Genomic DNA, 25,664 nt, shown 5'->3' with positions numbered 1-25,664 from the left:
ACTTGAATAGCTTCCTGGATCAGGGCCATTTTCAGTGCACATGTTAATGTGAAATGTCTTTATTCAACCATAGTTGCAGGATAGTTCTAGTAATAATGATTCTTCTTGGGTGGACTATTTTTCTTCCACTCAAGTAACTTAGGTGCTAGAGGAAAAAATGAATTTATAAAATCCCTCCCTCTTCCTAGTAGTCATTGATATTTTTTGTAGTCTTAAGGATTTTTAGTGTGGGAGAGGAAAGCCAAAAAATGGCAGATTGCAACTAAATTTCTAGATATATAAATAAATGGAAAATAGGGTTGACTTTTGCAGGTTATCCAATCATCCATTAACTTACTTTCTGCAAAATCAGATCTTTTTTATTAAGATAAGTAAGCATGTGTATGTGTATATATATGATTCTCAAAGTTCAATATCCAAAATCTGTTTTCTAGAAGTAGATAATCATAATTATTATTGAATAGCTTTCTGCAGTTAGCTTCTTTTGTAGTACAGAGCAACCCTGAGTATTGGGATTCTGGAATTGAGTTCAGGCTAAGAAATTTGTCAAGTATCAAAGAAAACGTTAGCTCTGAACTTGGGTTTAGAAGTTTTGCCTAACAACCTGTCCATTTCTCCATAAAGGGACCGGAAAGATCCAGAAAGATTCTATTTGCAGTTATTACCTTAGTCATCTTGTATTCTTCTCTAGTTGATAATGTGTGACATAAATATATAAATATTTTTAGATGCAGTTTGCTACTGTCATGCTTCCCTCCAGCATGAAAACAAAGCCAAAATTATCTCTTTAAGCCCTCGAAATACTTTATTTTGTAACTTATATCATCCTGTTAGCTATCTTGTTTGAGTTTCTTTGTGGAAATTACTTAATTTTCCTTTTTTTTAAAATATATAATTTGGATTTATGTTACTCTTGAAATAAAGATTTACAATAAATTTAAATTACAACCTAAAGCTACTGCAAAACCATTTTATTCCCTTACACTGCCCTATTCTCTCTAAAAGCTTGTTGTGTTGTTGTACACTAATGATCTTTAATAATTTTCTGTCTATATGTAATGGTGATCTTTTGAAAAAAAAGGAATGTACATGTAATGTTTTCTTATCCAAATCAATTTGCCATTACTATGTATGGGGAAACTGTGCTATCTTGTTTTCTGCTCTTAAATCAACAGAAGATGACTAGGTGCAGCGCCTGCTCTCTTTCTTGTGAGCAGAGGCTCATTTAAATCTGTACACCAAACACCCAGCCACTTTCAATGCCAACACTCAGATCCAGAAGCTCATCATGAGTTTAAGTCCACATCTGGCACCGAACAGTACAATTTCTGAAACAATAAGTAGTTGATATGTTGAAAAGAGGGTTTCACAGATGAGTTTTTATGGATATCAGCACAGAAGGGTGTTGGCTATTGCCATGTATGGAGGGGAAATTTAGTTGCGGAAAAGAGAATTTAATTCCTGTGGTAAAGTGAATTTTTGGCATTTATTTCTGACAATACTAACATAAGCATTCCCTTTTTCCTCTTACTTAGCCCATGCTCTTTTCTGGCTTTGTATCAAACATTGTTAAAGGCTGTTGAGTCTCAAAAGAGTATTTGAAGCAGCTATCTTCTAAAGACCAGGCAAGGATATTTTTCTGTAACCTTTAGAAGTAAATAGAGGGGGCCCGGGATCGTGCATAGAATGAAAAACATAGCTGCAGATTGACAGAAAGTAGTGCTTAAGCAAGTTACAAGAAATTATTATTATTTATGATGATCCTACCTTAACAAAATAAATACCAAGGATAATAACAAAGTTTTTAGGTATCCTACAAAACAATGCTTACTGTGAAATGTGTGATTGGGAGCTTTGAAATGGTGGAGGGATGGGCAGTTTTGAAAGTAACTTTTCTATTGGTTATACTGTATGCAGATACAAATGGTACAAATAATAGCATCTCTCCTGTTTAATAGAAAGAGCTCTAAGAAATAACTGTAGATCATAATGTTGACTTTACAGCAAAGGGGACATTTCATTCTAATGAAAAATCTGCCATGAATCATTCATAATTTGCTCAATAATAATTTACACATGGCTGCACTTTATTGTGTTGAACAGAATGTAATCAGGCTTGATGACCTTTAAGTCCTCTTTTAAGTCAGGTATCTAAAAATGTGATCTGCACTAAGCAAGGTCTCAAAATTGCATTTTGTACATGGCTTTGAAATAAAAAGCTCTGCAAAGACACAATTCATATCCAATCTGTGGACTGGCAGTGCATTTTAACATTTTTTCTCAGCTTTGTGCGTAACTGATTTTTGTTCATGTCACATTGTAGTGTGTTGTATTAGTCATTAAGGAGATGGTGCAGCTTGGAGCCAGAAATGACAGAGAGAAGAACACAAAATGTTTCTCTAAGAAAAAAAGATTTTAATAATACTGAAAAGAATAATAAGTATATCAGCTGTATATGAGCTGCTTGGTAGGATACATTAGCAATATACCCACTTCATTTCTAGAAAAAGATATTTTGGGATAAAGTATGCTCTGCTGTTGAAAATGGCAAGCTCTTTTGAAAGTGAAAAGTGATGCTCCTATCTGTGTTGTCAAAGAAAGCAGAGACCCTGCTACTTTTTTTGTAACAGCCATGGACTGTAAGATGCAACTAGAAAAGAGTAAAACTAAACTCACTATACATCTTTTCAGTAGAGCACAATCTTAAACCTTTGATAATTACAATCACTGCTAGATTTGCTAAAAGCAAAAGACAAAAAATTCAAATCTCCAAATTTAATTTTTCTCATCAGAATTTTTATCCTAGGATAACCCTCATTGTGCTTCTATGAAGGGCCTCTATTTCTTTATTTCCTACTATAGATAAATCTAATGGGGCTGAACTCTGTTTTGCTCTTCTCCTCTGAAAGCTTAATTCCTTCCCTGCCATAGACGCAGCAATATATTCTGACTGTTAAGTAGCTGGACTGCTGTGACAGCAGGTTGCTGCGTGACTGCGACTTCTCACAGGAAATCTCCAGCCGTTTCACTATTGATATTAAATATATATACCTCCTCAAATAAAGAGCTATTGCCATAGTATTATGGAGGCATAATTTAAGGCTCAAGAGAAATAGGATGTTTACTTCTGTTGTGCATTATAGTTATTAACAATGAAACAACTTCACTGTGGTCTGTTACCTTCCCCCATGAGAGGTCGTAGTGAAAGAGGCAAACATGGTTTTGCTCAAGACCATTACCGTTGTCCAAGGAATACTAAGATCTACTTGTTGCTTACTTCAGTGCTGCTTTATGTGCATTATTTCTTTTAGTAATATAAGTGTATTAACCATCTACAGCTTGATTGATGATCCTGCTACCCTGGCATTTGGTGCATTCATCAAATTGACTAATAGTATTTTAGCATGCAATTCCTTGCAAGAAAGCCCATCCCTTTTTAACTTTGTTCAAACTATTGTCATGAATTAAAAGGCTAGAATTTTGTCATCTTTAATTGAAAAACCAAGAATCATAACTGAAAATGTAAGCTAGATAGCAAAGTAAGAAAGGAAATAATTCATAGGTAATATAATTTCAGGGTTCTTTTTAAGATACAACATCTGAGATGTTACAAAATAAAAGTTCTTTCAGCCTTAACTAGATAATCAATAATACAGATGTAATAATTTGATAAGTCTGATTTCAGTTTGGTATTCCCAGCATTCTCCTGAAGAGCAAAACCAGGAAGCAAACTTCTCTCTTAGTCTGCATGAGCGCTTATTCATTCTTATGAATGCTAATTATCAGTTATTTTTTTCAAGCTGAACATTAACTGAAATGTAAATGTCTAATTTGGAAACACACAAATATACTTTTTATTGAATTTTAAAATTATTTCCGTTTGGAAATTTCTTGCCTGTTTCTGTGTACTTCTGCCATCAGATGCATATTGTAGATCTAATCTCTATACATGGCATTGTGGCCAAGGGAATTTATGTAGTTTAGAAACAGTAACTCCATCAGCCGTGTTCCTGTATGTTGGTAATGCCACTCTGCTCTGTTTATTCCCTTTATTATGCATTATTTAATATGCCTTTATTACGATTCAAATAATTCTTTCTTATTTAGTCTATAACCATATGCTAAAGACATCAACACTCTAAGCCTCTTTTACTACAAATCAGATTTTCCCTTATCTCATATATTCCCAAAAGGGGCAAATAATTAATATCAGCAGATATTTTGGTGAAAAGAATTCTTCAATAAATTTTATAGCAAAACTAGCAAAGAAAACAGTGTCAATTCCATCAGAGGATCAGTGAGGAATATTCACCTCACCTAAGCTGTAACATTTGCCACATAGATGCCCATGTTTGCATTAACTCTACATTCTCTTTATTGGAAAAAAGGAAGAGACAATTTCAGGACAATTCATCTGACCTGTCCTAGACATCTACTGGAAAATAAAATGAGTACAACTCTGAAGCTATGTATTTTTTGTCATTATTAAAGGAGCATAGGAAGTCTTGATCAGTCAGAAATGTCTAGATATGTGTAAGTACATACCTCTGTAGGTTTCCCTGAACCAGAATTTCACAGGTACTAAGTTGCTTATATGCTCAGCTTAGAGATGTTAGTGTGATTGATATAACTTGTATTTAACAGTGTTATAGATGATTGTCAGAGGAACTGTGATTTACTGGTGCCTCACAATTTCCACAGTAGGTCTTTGCTACCTTTGTCACATAACCCTTCAAAAACTGAACAGTGCAATGTCTAAAAGACTTTAAAAATTTGGACCTTTGTCTCAAGATAGATAATTGTTGTGAACATAGGAAAAAATATTGCCTTGCTAATTGGTAAAAATTTGTGGCACTTCAAAAGGGTAAAAAGGGAGTAGAAATACAATGTGTATTTTACTTTCAGTATTTTTAATAAATATCAATAAACAAAGTTGGTGGTTTGCATAACCATTATTGAAGTCCAATGAACATGCACCCTCAGCTGGGTTAATGCATCGTTTCATTTACCCTGTTAAGAGTTACAGGGCTTGCTTTGAGTAAAACAAAATACATAAGATGCTGGTAGATGCATAGTTTCCTTTGTATCGCTATCCTATGACTTATAATATAGAGAGTATTAAACATGGAAGCTATATTTTTACCTTTACTATGTTGTGCAACACAGAAGATTACCAACGTATTCTGTGCTTTATTATATGGTCACAATCTTAGAGTTGGTAAACTAACTGATCTGTAGGTTTTCTCATATTTTATTTGTATTAAAATCAAGTATGAGTCACCTGCTTCACTGACACTCAGTCATTTCCCTTTTTCTGTCTATTCCTGTGGATCTAACTTCATTAGCGTTGCATATGCACAATGTCCTTTTCTACTTAAGGTTATCTAAATGAGCCATGAGCATAGAGTTTCGGCTTCCTTTACTACTTTAACTGTTAACAGAAAGTGCATCCTTGGAATTTTTTAATTCTGAGTAATTTTCATATAGCTGCTTTAAACAGTTTAGGTGGGAGCACCCTGACAGCAGTTGAGGATATAATGTTGTCTGGATATACTATCAGAAAAGAATTTGCCTGTGCATCTTCCCAGCAGTAATATTAGTATCAGCCAGTAGCAAGTTACAAAACATAAATAACTAACTTCAGTGCATTGGTCACATTCCCTGTTCACCACTGGAAAGGGTGTGACCTCGACCTAAGTATAGCCACTGGCATTTCTGGAGACCAAAGCTCATGTTCACAGCTCTGGATTGCCTCAGATTTTCTGTGGATTAGCCTAGATCACTTCTCTGCCTAGCCTGCAGGTAAATCCAGGTACTGGCTCAGCAAACAGGGCCAGGACATCCTGCAGCTGTACCTTGTCACAGACCTCACCTGGGATGCACCAACTGTCCTGGCACTAACCAAGTACTCTCACCTGGCAGTCGCTCTTTTAATTTGGGAACTCAGCTGCATCTGAGATATAAATCATCTGTAATGATCATGCTCACCTGTAACACTCCTTGTCTTTCTTCAGTGCCAGTCTTGAAGTAAAGCTCCTGATAGAAGTAGTGAGAAAGATTTTTCAGTGCTGTGAAATAATGTTTGAAGGGGGACATCTACTGCTTCTAGAGGCTTGCTCAGTGTCCATTTCTCACACTAGAAAGAGAAGAGGTGTGTTTCTGGTAGGTGTTTTTCTTTGTCTTATTTGTTTTTCAGTAGTTCACTTAAAAGATAGAGCTTCAGCAGATTGGAATTGGAAAATACAGATGCTTAAATATTTCTTCTGTTTTTCTGCAGGGATCTTTAAAAATCTCTTATTGGAACAGATATCCTTCAAATGCTGGAGACTGCTTTGGGAAATCGTTTTGCTCACTTGAACTTTTCCTGTACCTTTCCTCTTGTTCTCCTGCAAACTCCTCTCTTTCCTGGTAAAACAAAGCCCAACAAAAGAAAAACATGAAGTAGAAATTAAACAGAGCTCTATTTTTTTTGACGACAGTTATTTCTAAGAGTGGTACGCAAGTTTGAGCTGTACTTCTTGGTTTGGGCTTTGATTTGCGCAGGAATTTCTCATTAATCTGTAGTATTCAAGAAGGAGTTTCCTTTTTATTTCATTTGTCCTAAAGGAGTATTTGGTAATGGTATCTTGATTTCATTAAAATAAATGCATTCTGTTAAGTAGAAAGCTAAATATGTCATGACGAGTGGACTTGAAGTACTCTCCTTCAGCTTATGTCTGCTTTCTTTAGGGTGAAACTATTTTAACATGAGACGTGCTGTGGAGTTACTTGACTTGAGGGAGTTTAAGTACAACCACCATCAAATACGTATATGTTCTTCCCCTCGATACTTCTCTGTTTGCTTACATCTCTGTGTCTGTGTGTTTCACCAAAAATAACAGCACTTAGGTTGACAGAGTACAAATATGCAGTGGTTGATTAGCACAGTACTTGAAGAAAAAGTTGAGCCAGTAAATATCTGTGATGTTCTCACCGGGAGCCAGACAACTGGAATCACTGATAGGAGTCAAGGGAAAAAGCGCAGTTAATAACTTGTAGATATTTACACCTTTACTGGTCTCTTTCATGGTACAAAGGCATTAGTGAAAGTGACAGAAACGAGTTATGAGCCATTTACTTGGGCTATCTGGAGGGATTTAATCTCACTTGGGTCATGGAGTTGAATGCTCTGGGAATTGGTGTTACTGTGATAGGCTGTATCTGAAGGCCTGGAGTGCAGAGATAAGACTTTAAGTCCAGCTGGAATTAGAAGCAATAGAATTAACTGAATTGTAATACTGTAAACCTTTTGGTTCAGATGCTGAAATGCCTCTAGATGGTAGTTCAAATCTTCTCCAGATGGAGGTTTGGCTCTGGGACTCACACGCAAGACAAACATTGGTAATGTCAAGGACTTCTTTAGAGCAAGCACAGTAAAATCAACCTTACATGGTTCAGCATGCTTTTTTATTGTTGTTTTTCAGTCCTGGTTTTCTTAAAGTGGAAAGGAGGACGGTTTACTTGTTTCAAAAGACTAATTTTCCACTTCATTGGTACTCATATCTGTTGTTTGTAGTTATTTCTCTTAAAGGAGAACTAGGAAAGCGTTTGAAAGGTCATTGCTTTTATAACAAATGAGGCAAGGCTGATTTTAGCTGGCATGTGAGTATCAAGTTGAGACAACAGGGATTGCTACCATGAAAAACATAAAACAGCTGTAAAAGAGCTGCTAAGGGTTGAGTTCAGTTCTCGTTGGCATTTGTTTCTTCATGTTGTTTTGGGGTTTTTTACCTGTTGTCCCCCTTCTTTCCTTGAGTGAGCTTTCCAAGAAAGTGTTTTTAAATAGATGCATGGAGACCAACCAATGCATGCATATTTCCATAATGCTTTTGTTTTTTCCATGATCATACAGTATAATTAGATGGAAGTGACAATGCATGAGTTGATAGATTAATTCTACACTTGCATTAAGGATGAGAAGTTAATTGCAAACAATCATTGTAAAAGATGCCAATATGTTTTCCTGAGCTTAAAATCAAGCAGTTGCCCCTAGAAGAATAGGAAATACTATCTTTAAGTTTGCTGAAGAGAAATAAAAAATTAATGTACAGGGCTGAAGATTAGTTTATTTTGGTTATTTGTTTTTTAATACTGACTGGCAATATTGGTTCAGGGATTTATTTTTATTTCATTTAACTTTTTTAGGATCTGAGTAGATAAGAAATCTTTCTAATTTCAATTGAAAACATAACACTAACAAGGGCCAATAGGGCTACTTCAATCTATCATTTATATAATGTTCTTTATTTTTAAATAAATACTGTTATTAATATTGTTAAAAGTGAGGACTTCTCAATGGCTCTAAGGAAATGGAAATCAATCTATTGTGGTTTAGAAACAGGTGTGCAAAGAATGAAAGTATCATTCCCACAACCACTTGGTAGGCAAGAAAGAGCTCTGAAGAAAGGCTTATTTTTCAAATTCTAGTCCACAGCTATTCCTATTAAATATTGGACTACAAACCCTCTCTATAATGAAGTCAACTGATTACTATGAAACTGAATGCTATGAAATTACAGTGATTACTGTCAATTGAATCCTATGAAATCTTCTGTTTTCTGCTTGTTATAGCACTGTGTTCTATGCTCACGTGACTGTATCACAAAGTAGTTCTATGTGATGGGAGTTTGTTCGTTGCAGTGCATGGACACTTACGCAGTGTAATTACATGCTTATGGACAGTTATCATGCATAAATGTATATCTGTAGTCTATGCAGTGGTAGCAGCAAAGCTCTAGAGAATAAGACTTCTTTTCAAAAGTAATTTTTCCCCAGAGGAAGCTTGGAAGAATGTATCAGGTGAGAGCTCAAGAGTCAGAGAGCATGAAGATGTTCTTCATTTTATCTTTTTTGAACTTTTAGGGAATTAAAAGGAAGGCAACATGACACTGCTCTGTAAAATAGAAATCTAATATACACTGGTAAGAATGGTATGTATTTATAATGTAATATTTTACTTTTTTTTTTTTTTTGCTGTTACCAGCATGTCAAATTAATGAAGCTGAGAAGAGACACTAAATCTTGTTTAAACTTTCTGCCAAAAAAACCCCAACCTCCAGGTGGCAACTCTTTTGTTGCTTCCCTTTACCTCTAGATGTAGACAAGTAAAGCACCTCATAACTTGAGAGATGGGGTAAAAAACAGCGTATGAAGATAACAAATTACTTGGTTCTCCTTGGAAGGATTCAGTGTGTTTGAACATTTTGGTTTTCATCAGAGGTGTTCATTGTATAGTAATTCGTATCAGGTTTTGCAACAAGGAGGTGCTCCGCAACACATTCTTGTCTACAATCTGCACTCCGTAGAGGTGACAGGATTACATATGCTTTATCTTGGCAAAGAGAAATCATTACATCAAATTATAATTATCTTGTTTACAGAGTTGCAGTTTTGGGATGTTAGTTGCTCTGCAGACAGTGTGTCTGTTCAGATTTGAAATAAAGAGCACCTTGAACCTAATACAGTAACTGAGTCTTGGAGAAATGCATAAGACCTGGAATGGTGGACATGGTTGTAAACAGCAGTTGTGTAGAATTGAATGGCTGAGCAGCTGCGTGTGTTGAAGGAAGTTCATCACTTTCTTGTTTATTAGTATATATTATGTTGTACTGCACATTTATGTTCTGATTAAAGTGCCAGTTCTAGATCCTTTTCATTATTATAACTAAATTTGTTATAGCTAAGGCTATTGCTGATAAATAAATAAACAGTACTGATTAAGCCACTGCCATAGGCACTGAACTGGGAATTAGTCATAATATTAGTTCTGTTTAATCACATCAATTTTATATGTTGTCATGGTTTACACAGAGCCATAAGCAAGGAAAGCAACATCATAGAGATAGTTAAAATGCTAGTCTTGTATTATAAAAGGCCAGACACAGACACTTAAATAATATCTGTTAGCTTTCCCAGTGACAAAAGAAATGGATACTGAAATAGATTACAACAAAAGAGAAGGAAACTGTCTTCAGAAAAAAACATAATAAAGTCTATGGAAATGTAGTTTAGTTTTCAATGACTGTCAACCCAGTGTAGAAGTACCCTGATTTTATGTCTAAGGACCTACTCCTTCCTAAAACTTAGAAGTGGTTCTCATACTTGGTTTATGAATGGATCTAGTCTGAAATGGACTCAGTAATTTGAATGCTAGTCATAATCACCATAAATGAAATACAGCTATCGTGCCTACGAAAAATCTTTTACTCGCACTGTTCAGAATTCAGGGTAAATCTGAAATTTATCTTGACATTAAATGATGTTTTACATAGCTTCTAGATGTTTTAGCCTGAATTATGTACTTAAGAATATCTTGATAGTAGTAACCTTTTAAAGTAAACTATTTCTACACTTTCTAAGCCACTGGTCAAGTGATTTCAGGTGTACCATCTGATACTAGAGAGTTACTCATTTTATACCAGAGAGTATCTCACTCTACTGTGTGGAAGGATATCAAAAGCTAAATTTAGGAAAGCACTGATGAGCCTGAAAGAGGGTCAGTGCAGGATGGAGTTACCCAAGGAATATTTTACTTGTGAGTATGTTTTCAGAACACTAAAACATTGATTTATTTTTTATTTTTTCCCTGTGCTAAATGCCTAAAATTGCTCTTAATTTAAGCAAATTGGCTCCTAGAATTAAATTAATTACTTAGAGCAGGTATAAAGAATTGAGGCATTTCTTCAACGTATTTCCTTCAAAGCCTGATCCAGTAAGAAGATGTTCACAGAGATTGCCTTGCATGCATGAGGAAGATTGGGTTGCCACAAAATTCAGGTGATTGGGGCAGCCCTTACCTTTATACAGAGGCCTCCTCAAAAGCTTCTGTTAGAAAATGGAAGAGCTGGGTTCAAATGCCCTTTTAGCCCAAGTTGATCGACCTGTTCTGTGATTTAGGTGAAAACCATATAGATTGACTTGAAGCATTTTCCAGTTGTGCCAATATGTAGAATATAATTCAAGAATAATTCAAAATATTTCTAATTTCATGAACAGAGGGATGGAGGTGAAAAAAATGGCTGAGGTGCAGTCTTTAAAGCACAGCTTAGGAAAACAAAAAGTCAGAGTTTGATACTAGGCTATAGAAATATGTCTCTGTTATTAAATCATGTTATGCCACAAAAACGATCAGAGAGATGGAACGCCTGTCTTATGAAGGCAGGCTGGGAGAGCTGGGGTTCTTCAGCCTGAAGGAGGGAAGGCTCTGGGAAGGCATTGCAGAGTTTCAATACTTAAATGGGGCTTATAAGCGAGATGGGGACAGACGTTTTAGTAGGGACTGTTGTGAATAGAACAAAGGTTAATGATCTTAAAGGGAAGAGGCTTGATTTAGACTGGATACAAGGAAGAAATTTTTTTTATAGTGAAGGTATTGAAAAACTGGAACAGGTTTCCCAAAGAGGTGGTAGAAGACCTATCCCTGGAAACATTCAAGGTCAGGTTCTAAGCAACCTGAACTTATTGATGATGTCCCTGTTTACTGCCATGGGGTTGGACTAAATGACCTGTAAATGTCTCTTCCAACCCAAACTATTCTATGAATCAGTGACTGGTTTGGATGACCTTGTCCTTGTACGTACAGTATATTGAGGGCAAAAGCAGAATCCTGAACTTTGCTCTTACATCAGATTTCTAGAGATCAGACCTGTAGAATTTACTGGAGATAGTGACAGATGTTTTTAATTAATGCTTGTATAAATCGAGGGATTTAGCATAGCATATATGATTCTGAGAAAATTCAGGTACCATAATCCAAAACAGGTTCCTAGCTGAGGGATTTTCTGCTGTGACAAGAGGTCCTGTACTATCTGTCATGTAATATCAGAATAGCAGCCTTATTTCACAAAGGTGAATGATCCCCTGTCCTTATTTTCTGCCTATTTTAAAATTTTACTGTATTGGTCCCTTTTCCTGCTTTTTCTTAATTTCTTCCTGGGCTTGTTTTTTTCATGAGTATTTGCTTGCTCGAATGTCTGCCCAGCTGGATGTTCTGTGTGATGGATGGGTTCTCTCATAAAGATTTCACTGACCTGCCTGCCACAGCCTTAAATCTTTAACCTTAGCTATGTACGTGTGTAAAATGCTTTAAGAATCATCTTTTAGTTTCTTTTATGTGTATTTAGCAGTGTTGTGTTTGAGGAGAGAAAAACCAAAACAAACCCTAAAAATACCATGCTTGCAACATGCATCTCTATGCAGAGGTGTTCAAGGCCAGGTTGAATGTGGCTTTGGGCAGCCTGATCTAGTGGGAGGTGTCCCTGCCCATGGCAGGGCACTTGGAACTAGATGATCTTTAAGGTCCCTTCCAGCCCAAACCATTCTATGATTCTAAGATTCCTGTATTTCCGAGTACCTAAAATAAAGATACATTCATGTGTGAAAGCTGTGGTGGGCTTATAAAGTTTACAGCAATTGTAGCACTCAAAAAGTAGTAGAGAGGGAAATGTTATTTAGTTGGGGGTTTTTAGTGTTGTTTGGGTTTTTTAATGGGGGGAAAAAAAAAAAGAGAAGTCTTTGATATCCTATATCTTTTCTTCTGGAATGCAGGAACATTTGTTGCTAAGCTGATCTTTCAGTGTTCTGATTATGTGTAAAATCAGAAGTGGGCTATAAAGTAATCTATTTTCTTCAGGTACTTTAGTGTGTAGTCTTGATTTTACCGGTTTATGTAACTGCAGTAACTTAAAAAAAGATTGCTAAAACACCTTATGAAGTGAGTTTTTTACTGGAGTCCCTTAAGCTTTACTCTGCACACAAAGTAAAAGCAGTGGAAATAAGGGCACAGACAATGATAGAACAGAGAGAGAAAGGGAATGGTAGGAACGTGTGGCTAAGGGCAGTATCCTCTCCAAGTGGATCTACCATAGCCTGAGTAGGTGATCTGACGGTTGTTGATGAACGTGTTGTCTAACAATGACTTATGAAAGTGAATCAATGAGTTGATGGCTTGTCCAGCTGTTGTCTATAACAGGAATGCTCTAGCTTCATCTCTGTCAAAAGATGTTTTAAAGTCCTTGTCAAAGAAAAATAATTAAAATTGAACAATGTGACATACAATTATCTAATCTGAATTAAATTATTACTGTTGGACTTTCATGAGGCTTGTTTGGTTTTGTGGTTTTTTCTTTTTTCATCTTAGTTAAAAGTAATAAATCTATAACTCAAGTTAATTTTAATTACAAGATGTCTAATCCAGCGTAATCCATAATTTTTGTGTTTATTTTCATATGGAATTGAAATATGTTTAATGCTAGCACCTGGTTATGGAGAGGTGAAAGACATGAGGACTTCTTAAGACATCTTGAAGGCACTTCATCTCCAAATGGCTGGCATTTTTCCCAAAGATCTTGACTTGAAGGGGTCAATTTCTTATGTGGCTAGGGGTGGTTTATCCGTACACTAATCACATTTGGGTTTTTTTTCCCCACTTCTGCCAAGCCTGCCAGGGTCCTGGGGCGCCAGCAGCCCCTCCCTATTCACCTGGGTGTGAGGAGCTGTATTGGAGATCCTAGGGAAGCTGCCTTGCATGTCCTTCGCCCTGGTGGTTCTGGGGAAGGAGGGCTTTCCTGGCACTGGTCTTTCCAGCCCACCAAGTCCTGTGGGACAAAGTCCATGTGTTGCAAACAGCTGCCATTTTAGAAAAAGCTGAGGTACCAATTAAATTTTAATTCAGGTTTAGTTGGTTTACAGCCTGTAACTGTGGAAAGGTTAGGAACAGGGGCAGTGTTCTGGTGGACTTTGAGACCAGCATTTGCAATTTCTGATTTCAGCCAGAAGCCTTTAAAATGTAGAGTTGTAGGTCGAACAGCTGTGAGCATTCTTATTTCTGTTTGGGTGTGCTTAGTTGTGCCCAGAAGGTTTGCATTTCTCCTGTGTGAGAGCTCCATGGGCTTACAGTGATTTGCCTGTTTCCCCTAGGAAAGCTTCTGAAAAGTTACTGCAGCAGTACAAGCAGCTGAAGCCTGAAGGGACCTTTTTTAAATTATTCTGCTCCCGAGTATACTGACTTCAATGGAATTTGCTGATGTTAACACTTGTAACTGTGAATCTGAGAGTTTTTGATTGCTACCATTTGTAGCATTTTGATTGGTACAATGGACGCAGTAGATACCTAGCATGTTGAGAGAATTACAGGTGTTTTCTCCTGTTCTGTTTTCTTTCAGTCATGAAAAAGCATTTCATGTCATCCAGAGAGTAATATAATTTATATTTATAGATTAGAAATCAGGCTGATGGATTATTTGAATGGAATTTGGTTGTTTGCTCAAAGAGATTCTACGTCTACCTTCTTAAGTTAAATATCTTTCTTTCTAGGCTGATGTTTAACTACATTCTTCTAAAGCAGTCAAGCAACAGCAGGACTTTTTCAATGTGGTTTCTCAGCTGCAGTCATTATACTTCAATTCTTCTTATTCTCTTTTTTCATCTTTTTGGTCGAGACAGAACGCTGAAATGACTGTATGAAAGCACATTAAGATTTTTGCGTATATAATATAAAAATGATTTGTGCTGGCAACACGGAGCAAATTGTAAAATATTAATAATGGAAATGTGATTCTGGAAATCTTGGGTATCTTTGTATAAGTCTTCATTATTAGAGTTGAAATTGGTAGGATTACTCTTGCAAATCTATAGTCTGTGATACAATAGGAAAGAGAAGACCAGAATTTATTAAAAATATCTTATTAACAGGTTTTGTTTCATTTTGGTTTTAAATAAAGATACCTGTGATAAGAAAGAAAAAGTAATGATTAATAAAATAACATAATGGAATTTATTTTACTATACTTACCTGCATTTTCAATTAGAGATGTTATTCTCAAATCGTTGATTTGAAATAAACAGCACGCAGGAAGTCTTAATTGCACAACTGTGAACAGTTCAGCAAATTGTCAGCTACTTCATTTTGGAAGAGTTATAACTATTGACATAAAACTGTCAATTTACTAATTAGGCTGGGCAATCTGAAAGGAAAATTTCATCTTTGAGTTACCACTGTAAATCAAACCTATAATTTCCATTTCACAAAGACTTGAAACATGATCAACTTTGTTATTTCTTCTCATATGAATAAAGCTGTCCATGTGCTTTATTGATTGCTCTAATGACCAATGCTGATGATAACCAAATATTTCTTCTGATGGGTTCTTTAATATGCTGTGTAGACTAAGCCATTAACTTCAGTCCTCCCATTCCTATTCCACAAACCCTTTAAAACTAGCCCGAGCCTACTTTAGTCTTCTTTTTGGTAATGTGCTCCCTGCTGTATGGAACATTTTATGTCAAAGTTGCATCATGGCAGATCGGTTGCTTGCAATGAAGTGTGCATTTGGAGACACTCTGCTACTCTGGTGTGACATGCATTTAGTATACAGTAGCATTTAGTAGTGGGGTGTAGGAGAGAGCAACTTCAATGTATCTATAAATCAATCATGGGTTGCCTCTTGCATCCATGTGTCCTAATCAGCTGGTCTCAGTCTTGGCAGAAATGTCAAAAAAAAAAAAAAAAAAAAGGGTCTGTATAAAAGGGTCTGTGATTACCTTTATGATAAGCTTTGTGGCTAAGCAGAGGATTTTGGTCATAAAGGTTGTCAATCTGACAGTTTTTACTTCCAATAGATTAGCATAATAAATTTTCAAGTGTTGTAAATAGATTCTATGTAAGAGGCTAGCAAGTGCTTCCTGGAACCAGGTGATCTTTAAGATTCCTTACAACCTGAACTATTATATTGTTCTATGATAATTGTCAAGATAAAGAATGCTGAAATAAATAATGAGCTTTACATGTATGTTATGATTAAAATTGATGTATTTCTTCTGAACTGAAATGAGATCTCCAATCTCTTTGCTGTTAGAAATGCATCGTACAATCTTTTTTCTTCTGAGTTGAATTGAGTATTGCTCATGTAACAGCTAGATTTTTCTTAGTAAGTGCTTAACAAGATGGTCAGATTACTCTCCTAAATTAAGCCTGTTAAGAATTTGTAGAATGTAGATTGGTGTATCTAGAAGTCCTAGTTTTTTAGCTCTGTTACTGCACTAATAAAATAGGATGAAAGCTGTTATTTGAATTTATTATATCCATGCCATGCTCAGGAGAAGTGATCTAGCATTCAGGAATGCCACTCTAATGACAGGTGCGGAATGTGGAGAACACAACACATTCTGGGTTATAGAGGCTAAGAAAATATATAAATGCACTGGTTTACCAATAGTAACACCAGGCTTAATCAAAACCAGTTTGTCTATCCAAGAAAAAGCCCTGCTTTCAGAGAAGTAGATGAATTTTAGTTAGGGAAGCAGCTTGGCTTTTAGTACAAATGTCTACGCAGTTGTGAGAGAATGTATGTTCTCCTATAAAACTGTTTTTCTAGGCTAAAATGTTTGTATTGTGTAAGTGAGCTCAAACTTTTTCATTGAGAAAAGTAAAAGATGACAACAGCAAAAAGATTGCATCATGTCTGTTGATACGGGTTAGGTGGGATCACTTACTGTTCATGTATTATTTGTCATCTGTGTTAAAATGTGTCTGCATATGCATGTTTATCATTGGAACGCATCTTGGTTCCTACTATGTCTGGGAGAAGGTTGTCCTGTACTGGCACTGGAAGAAGTGAATTGTGGTAGCTTGGTGTAGATGCCCTTGTTACAGAGGGGCAAAAAGGAAATCAATTTTTATTAATTAATCCTTGCTTTTTGGGGGGAGCTTTTTTCTTATTACTTCAAGATACTAAAATCATGCTGAGAGGGCATTGTACAATGGTTAGCTCTTCAAATGCTGTCATGTAGACAGGTCAATAGCCATCATTTTGCAGAGGAGTCTGAGTGCTTGCATGCTTTGCATTAGATTTAGAACTTTTTCAGTGAGTTGTATGCTGATTTTTAAACCCTTTCAAGTACCTGGAATTAGTTCTTACATTATTTTAAAAATCCTTCTGCATTAATACTTGTCCCTTGGTTGGGTCATTTGCTCAACATTTTAATGATTTATGTCTCTCATGTAGATATTAGCAGGTACAAAGATGTGTTTTAATGATATTCTGCTGCATATTGTTCACTGGGGGAGAATATAAAGTAGGGAAAATACAAAGCATTAAAGACGTGGATAGTTTCCAGCCTTTTTAATGATTCAAAGTCTTTGATGAATCACTGAGTTCTGTAGCTGACCTCTGCTTCTGACCTTTCCCTGACTTCACAGGTCAACAGTTCTGTCAGCAACTGCATTTTGAATAATTTGTCATCTGACATCTCTAGATAGTGTTCCCGTTCTCAGAAATAGTTTGGATTTATTTTGGTTCATTTTTAAGTAGTCATTGACCAAAATTCAGGTGCACTCATACAATAACATGGTGGAATGTACACAGGTTTGCAGTACTACATCATACATTGAAAAACGCATCTCAGTCCTGCCTGTTCATCATAGTCTGCATAGGAACTTCCGTTCAAATTTAACATGCCATTTGCCAATATTTTTCCTATCTTCCCTCTCAAAAAGGGAAGGAACAACTGACATTTACCCAAAGGATAAAAATGTCCATACCTGGTAACTTCAGAAATATTCAAATACATTTGATGTGACTTTTTTTTATTCAAGTATATGCTAGTGTTCTTCCTATTTATTTTTTTATTTTTATTTTTATTCCCATTTATACATCAAAAAGTCCTCTCCAATGCATCCAATGTAATTCATAGCTTGCTCTGTGGGCCATTTGGGTATATACAAGAGAAGCAGTTGCTTTAATCTTCCATTCAGGCAGCTTAGTTCTTCTCACATGGATGTGAGGAAGAAACTTTTCTACTTACAAATTCTGAAAGTGAGGCACAGAATCTTGTTGGGGTTTTTTTTGGCTGGGTTTTATTTTTTTTGTTGTTACTTTTCCTCCCCTTAATGCAAACAGGCACAAACATAACATATTCTGGCAATCCAGCTTGGACTTTTCCTTCTGGCTTAATTTGCCCCTTAAGAACTTGGTTTAACTCTTGCTAGAACGGAGAGAAAATGCTGTTGACTTGGGTCTGGTTAATGTTATCAATAGAATTAAGTGTATCTGACTTTTTTTCAGGGGTTTATGCCCATAATAAAGGTTCATGTACAGAAGTGTAGGATTGGCTGATTTATTTTTTCCTTCATTAAAAAAAAAATTGTTAACTGCTGTGTGAGTAAACAGCTGAGTAGTCGCTAAACATCTGGGGCTGTGCTTCTACTAATTCCATGTATGTATGCTGTATGTTTTCAGCACACCTTAACTGGAAGATGACATTCTTATTACAGAGAACTGCCTTGTTCAAAAAGTTCTCTTGTATGCATGAGAAATGTCATAAGAAAATTACTGATTACTGCAGAGAGTGAGAGCGCTCTTAAATTCATACTGTGCATTTAGCACACTACCTGTCCCTCAGAGGTGAGACCTTAAAAGGTGACCATATTTATACAATCGTTGTTGCTAGTAATAAATAAAAAGATACTGCCATATTAAGCATGTGAGGACCTGATCCAATGTTGTAGTAGCTGAATTCTAACTAACAGTATTTGATATTGCATCAAATCCTTTCTCTTCTGGCTTCTTTAAGGATGCTTTCTTGATTACTTTTTGCAAATCAGCTGCTCATATCTCAACGACTAGAAGACTGTGGCATAATCGATGTAGTGACTGTTTGAAATCAATTTTGAATATGCACTTTTCTAGAATCTCACCCAACCTTTTAAATAGCCCTACATAATGTTTTCTTTCTCACTTAAAAATTACTGTGCCTTCTTACATTTTTGTGAATATCGACCTAGACCTGCAAACTACTGAGTAGTTGGGAAGCATTGTTCTGCAATAAATCTAGTTAAGTTTAAAGTTTTTAGAGAAATTAATCTTTTGTTTGAAATATATTCTTCTTATGAAATCAAGATAATTAGTACCAGAGTCAGTAGCATATACCCGTGCAATTGCTTCCATGAGACTATTTTAAAATATCTTACTGTATGTATCTTAGAACTGTATTTCTGTGTGTGTGTACAGGCATAGCATCATTAACTTTGAGAGCCTTTATATTAAATGCAAAGGGATGAAGTAATAAGAAGTTTTACTGTTGGTGTTATAATTAAATACTTGTGCTTGGAGTTTAGGTGAGTTTTCTTGAGTGTGTTTGGGAGTTTTAGGGGCTTTTCTTAGTGACATCCCCTCCTCGCCCTCAAATTTTATGAAGTGCTCTTACTTTATATTTCTTGCCATTTTTTCTATTACCCTCTTCCCAAGTGTAAATTACATACGGATTATTCAATGGTATACAAACCAAATGAATTCCTCTGCATTGGTAAAAATTTCTAATAAACATATATGAACAAATTTGAATATGAAGGAAGAGAGATAGATGTTAAGGAAGTTTTAACTTGTTTGTCTTATTTGTTTTAACAAGTCAAAGAGTTTTGCAGTAAACTCATGGAATGAAATTCTAGGCCTGAAAAGCAAGAAATTCCTAAAACTCCCATTAACAGCCACTTGACCTGATGATAATAGTGAATCTAATGTGCTGGGGAAAATCAAAAGCTTGAAAGTGTAGGAAATGATGATAATGGGATATTTAAATTGCTGTCATGTAAATTAGGAAAGTATTATGTCAAACCACGATCCCAAGAGTAAACTTTTAGATGCTGTCAGGTTTTGTTATTGAAAAGTTGATCAAAGAGCCTGCAAGAGAAGGGAGTGCAGAGGGTCTAATTTATAATTTTAGTAACAAAGCCCTGTTGCTTAGCAAAGTCTGTAAGATACTTAGGTTCAGCAACTTCCCAATATCTAAGAAAGACACAAGTATTGCTCCTAATTTTAGAGAAAAGCCACATAGAATTAAGGGTGCTTATTGAGAGGAAGCTGGTCGGAGCAGATAAAGAGTTAAATCTGTGGAGGAGACATGAAAATTATACTGTAATGAAAGATTATGTGCATGGAAGTTCAAAGAGGACTGAATGAAAGCTAGCCCAACTGAATTGTTGGGGTGAATTAAAAAGAAGAAAGTTATTAGAATAAAGGGTGCATCTTTCAGAAAAATAAGTAATGAGGTAAATTAAAACAAAAGAGCAAACCAAGCAAAAAAATTAATTTGTAAACAGAAGAAAAAGTGTTACTGAGTCCTTTTTACAGTACTAAAGGAGCAGAAAGTGTACAAGTCCAGTAGATGTTTGCAACAGAAAAGAAACACTTGGAGAGGATGAGGTATACAGGTGGTTCATACTTGGGAACAAGCCAATGGGATCAGTATGGAGGAGTCTGGGAAGTACCTACTGGAAGCCCCTCTGTGAGCCTTTGGATTCAAGTTTCACCTGCTGGTGATGTAGTAGGTGGAATTAGATATGTGTTAGTATTAGGTGATGAGCACAGGAAAAATAACCTCAGATTGATATGTTATGGATTTTGAGATAACTTACATTCATGAATTGGATCTAAAAGCTATGATAGGTAATTTTGGCAAAATGCTGTCTTGGTGCTTAGTAACCATCAGCAAGGTAAATCACATTTTAATAATTTTTTTAGAAAAGAACAAATTCGGAGACACATTCCAGCAGTTGTATGCTGTGTAGCATTCCTCATATTCTAAAAAGAGTAGAATTGAAAGAGCTACTAAGTAAAAAAACAAAGTCAAGGGTAAGGAATGGTATCTATATGAGGAAAGGCAAAGTAAATCACTTTTCTTCCTAGAAAGTAAATAACAGTGAGAGTTGTGTACAATCTTTGGCATGGGAAAAAAAATAAATAGAGGAGCATTGAATTCAACTTTTAATTACTGAGTTGAAAATAATTAAAGGAAGTTAATTCTTTACACAACCACTGAAGGAGGCCCTGCTGCTGTTCCTGCAATATCTCAAGAATGCTAAAGATTTGTAAGAGGTTAAAATTCACTGAAATAATTGATGTCAAAGTTGATTTTAAAAAATGTTTTAAGTAATTAATTCCAGTATGTTCTGCATCTCCCCCCCACCCTGAGTTTCAAGTAAAATAATATTATTTTATAGTAACTGTGACACACTGCATCTGTTTTTCTCTGAGAGTCACATCTACTGGTAGTCACCCCTATGTCTGGCTGCAATGCAACTTAAACATGTGCAAACTCTTATGTATTTCAAATGCCATTGGTTCAGCCATGACAGTAAAGAACAGAACTTGGTGCAGACTAACCTTTTTTATTCAGCTTTTCAGATAGGCTGGATCAACCTTTTGTAGCTAAGTTCCTACTAAATTAGTTCAAAGCTTATATTGGCTGTATCTGCACCATGCTGCGGAAAAGGCTCATGCAGAAGTAAAAAAAGGATCTGCATGTGGTACTGGATTGCTTTGTAGTCCAGCTGTGATTTAAGTAGACACTAATTTCACCAATGCAGTGAAATGTCTTTACTGCCACAGCTACTATTCTGAGTAAAGTTTTCTTGTCATTTCGGAGTAGTGACATTAACCTAAACACACTTGAGTAATTCAGGTAGCAAATATCTTAGTTATTGATATCTTCTTGGTTGTTTTATTTGTGATATGTATATGGATATCTGTATGCTCATACATATTTCTCTAGACTAATTTTTATTGTCTACAAATTAAATGTTAACTGCTATGGGATAAGTATCAAAAGAAGAGACTTGTGCTAATGTAACAATTTTTTTATGTGATGGGAAATATTTTCATGAATATTCCTTTATATGCCATATACAAAACATTCTTCTTTGGTATTACACACTGTTTACCGTTCTTTTTTGCAGTTGTGAAATTTAAGAGTACAGAATTGTAATCTTTTGATTTACTCTGTTTCATAAATTAACTCCATCTTAAATTAACTGTCCATATTCAAGTCACAGCAAAGTTTGCCAAGGATTGTTGATCAATTTTCTTTCTGGGGTTTTTATATTGATGTGGGTTTTCTTTTTTAATTGACAATAACAAATCTTGAAGCTAATGCAAATGTCCCCAAATCTTCTAGCAGTTCTCACTTAATGTTTTCATTAAATTGTATTATGGTTAGGTAAAGGCTTTATCTGATGACAAGAACTCCAATTCGTTTACTGCAAACACTATCCAAGTTCACATTAGTAGTCCATGAAAACAAACAAATCTCAGTGAAGTCAGAGCCATTTAATACTTAAACAACAAAATACAGAAAAGCTACTTAACCTAGTCTTTGTGTTGTGCTCCAGTCTAAGTGTTCTACTTCCAACTGCCATAGTGGGTTTTTCTCCCTTTCTCCCCTTAGTCCACAAACTAGACTAAGAAGATGAGTCTTTGTAGTTTTCTAATCATCATGAGGTTAGACCCTGTCTTAAACTGAGACAATATGCAATCTGTTTGACTCCTGTTCACCACGCTGATCTTGGAATGAAAGGGCTGTATGTCCTCTCACTTATGGAGATTTACTGTTGAATATTGTCATATAATCTAATTGGAATTCCTTCAATGTAAACATGATAAAACTGTTTAGGTAAACTATAAAATAAATGGGGGTAGGAAGAGGAGCAACCAAACCAACTTTCATATGTTTGCTTATTAAGTAGATTAAAACCTTTGTGTTTTGGTTTTATTTTGAAGGGCCCATCTTGCTGGGACGATGTGCTGATTCCCAACAGAATAAGAGGTGTTTGCCAGTCCCAAAGGTGCAATGGAAACATAGCGGTAAGATTTTGTCATGTTTCTCCAAGTACTCTAACAGTTGTAAGAATAACTCTGTAGCAGTTCTAACCGTATTAGAATTGCAGAAATGAATGCAAATTGATACGTATGCTACACTTCAAAAGACCTGTCCACCATCGGATAAGGCATATCCAATTTTTAGCAAGATGTTGGAGCTTGGTTAGTTGCTCCTTGGAATGAAGGAGAAAATCATCCAAGTTATCTCTTTCATTTAAGTAGAACTCATAGATATTCAAGCATATATGCATTAAATACAGAATATAACGTTTAAATCTTAATGTAAGTGCTTGTTTTTTAATTATTGTGCGTGCATCAGTACCCTGAAAGCTTCAAACTTCTCTGCCATCTTGCATATCGGATATCTTGTATCTGGTTTTCCGGGTTTGTCCACAAAAGCAGATTTCACAGTGTTGATTACTTTACAATCTGTTCTCCCACATGCTCAACATAGTTGTTTACTTTAAGTGTTTCTCAACATGACAGCAATAAAAAGCCTGAGCAAGAAGGAGCATAGACATCTAGAGTTCTTAAAAATGAAGATTTTTCAAAACATTATTTATGTACATGTAGGTATATTTATATATATCTTATAATGTGTTAGATACTGTCCAATAGTATTCAATACTGATGAAGTCTTAGGGATATTTCCTTCGTGGGGAAAAAAGCTTAATTTGATGTGTTCATGCTGGGCACAGCTATTTAAAACCAAATTCAAAACTGTGTACATATAAAAGGATTCTATTCATCAAAGATGTGCCGACTGGGGCAACATAAGTGTCTTTCATCAGAGGCATTCACCTCTTCTGCTGTAATCTTCTCTTTGTCTTTCCTAACTAGACAGTTGTGAAGTGGCCCATCCATGTGATTCCATAGGTGTCTCCTGCTTGCCCAGAGATGTTTTGAAGAAATATTTTATGTAACTTTACACAGCAATTGATTGATTAATTATCATGGGATTTATGGCTGTCTCCATGCACAGCCAACAAACTGGTCTCACAGCTTTTGGGCTTCTGCAAGTACTGGAGGGATCCCTCCAGGCATTTGTCACTCTCTCTGGGTCTTGTAAAACAGCCTGCCTGTTTGTGCTGTGCCTTTTTCCAGAACTTGTCCTATCTGAAGTCATAGTTATTTGAGGTCATCCATTTGTTTCCCAGTGCCACGTGTACTATGGATTTAAAATGGCCTACTGGTTTTTGAAATGATCTGCAGCCAGGTGGGTAAACCTCTCTGCAAAAGGAAAGGAAGACTAAAGTAGCTAACTCTCCTGGGCTAGACTATGTGCATCTCTTTTTGCCAGTGTTCTCTGCACTATCCTCTGGAGAAGACCTCTTTAAAACAGGCCCAAGACCTTCATCAGTGGTTTTGGGCTGTTTAAATCAATGATGAACTTCATGCCTATGCGACTTTCTTGAATGCATTATATGTCTCTGGAAAAGAGAAAAAATAACTTGATTAATTCACGAGTTGAAACATCTAAGCTTTTCTTGGCTGTTACTATCTTTAGGAGTTTAAGTCACATCTTAAGATTAAGTATTCCTTTTTGGATTGTCATGACAAAGTTTTGCAGTTATATTTTGCCTTAAATAGCTCCACAGCGTGCATCATTCTTAGTGACATAGTGACGAATAACGAAGAATCTTTGAGATTTAGTTGTCAGTTATCAACACACTGCAAATACTGCTGATTAAGCAAAGAAAAAAAAATCCTCCATTATTTTTTATAAATGTTTTGCTTAAAAACCGTTTTTCTTTGGTTTCTGCTTCTCCTAAACACCAGATTGCTACACACCTTCAGGAGGCAATGTAGGGTTTGGGTTTTTTCCACCCAAAATAAAAATTTGTGTGTATTTTGCTATAAAATTAGTCTCTTTCCAGAAATTATATACTCCAGTTCTTGTGGTTAGAAATATGAAAATAGACTAATAGACAACATTAGAAAGCAATAGAAATCAAATTTCAGTTTAGTCAAATTAAAATTATAGTTTACTGCCAAAAGTCATAATGAATACCTTAATGATAAATGCACTGGGATTTGATAGGTTTTCAATGTGCTTATAATAATGAAATGTATCTGATTAACTTTTGTGAATTTGCTTTACATAAAATAATTGAATTTAAATTTCTGGGTTTTGTGCTCTATGTATTTTATTTGTGCAAAATAAATAAATACGAAATGTAAATGTTGCAACTGTGACATCTTAAAATATGACAGATGTCTGACTGAGAAATTGGAGAACTTGATATACTCAAAAATCAGTCACCTGTGCTGCTTCAGGGACTGTTCCCACAGTTTCTCTTCATGTTCTTTTCAATTATAGGCTGTTACCCTACAGCCTGGGGTAATAGGACCTTGAAAGGTTCTGTGCTCTATCCAGAACAAAGGTGAAAATGGGGTCTAAACACAGATTTTGAAAAGGTAATAAAAAATGTATCTCTTGGAGATTTAATATTAGATTATTTTATGAAGCTGAAAGAGTAGTCCAGTTTTATGAGAAATAGTGAGCAAAATCCACAGTGTGTCCAAAATGGAGCTCAAAGTTTTGCTTGTTTAATTTTCACATTAACTACAGACTGTAAGAAATAGTATATTTACTCTCAATTTCTGCAGCTCCAAAAGGATGATGATGATGTGGACGTTTGCTACTGTGGTTGTAGAATAGTCCAATCTCTTATAACTACAAATGTATCAATTAGAAAATGGAATAGCTGAATTCAGCTGATTCACACTGACACATTTGAAATGAGGATCAAATTGGAGACTTTCAAGCTATTTCTCAAACCAGAACCATTCACTGAATGAGGTAGAACTTTGATCAATGTCTCAAAACAGTTTCATCTGGAAATGCTGTATGTAGTTGTGCAGGTAGACAGTCATTCTAGAAAAATGATTGAATGCGCTAGCAATGCCGTAGGCTCTGGGTTTTGTGACTATTTGTTTGCTCTTCTTTGAGCTCTTTTTCTTCTGATTCTTTAT

At 35.7% G+C, this 25,664-nt stretch overlaps 1 protein-coding gene across 2 annotated transcripts in view; it reads left to right on the top strand.

Moving 5' to 3' along the window:
• The window catches only part of PRKN (parkin RBR E3 ubiquitin protein ligase), a 732,905-nt gene that overhangs the window by 313,080 nt on the left and 394,161 nt on the right, over positions 1–25,664 (top strand). Inside the window, exon 5 of one of the 2 annotated variants that reach the window (XM_069852199.1) lies at positions 22,590–22,673. The exons of the other annotated variant lie outside the window; for it this stretch is intronic. Coding sequence (XP_069708300.1) covers positions 22,590–22,673 — 84 coding nt within the window. The remainder of the gene's footprint in view (positions 1–22,589; positions 22,674–25,664) is intronic. 2 annotated transcript variants of the gene reach the window in all.

This window comes from Phaenicophaeus curvirostris, chromosome 2 (genome assembly GCF_032191515.1).
Source record: "Phaenicophaeus curvirostris isolate KB17595 chromosome 2, BPBGC_Pcur_1.0, whole genome shotgun sequence".
NCBI classification, from domain to species: domain Eukaryota; kingdom Metazoa; phylum Chordata; class Aves; order Cuculiformes; family Cuculidae; genus Phaenicophaeus; species Phaenicophaeus curvirostris.
This window is presented reverse-complemented; position numbering and strand designations above follow the sequence as displayed.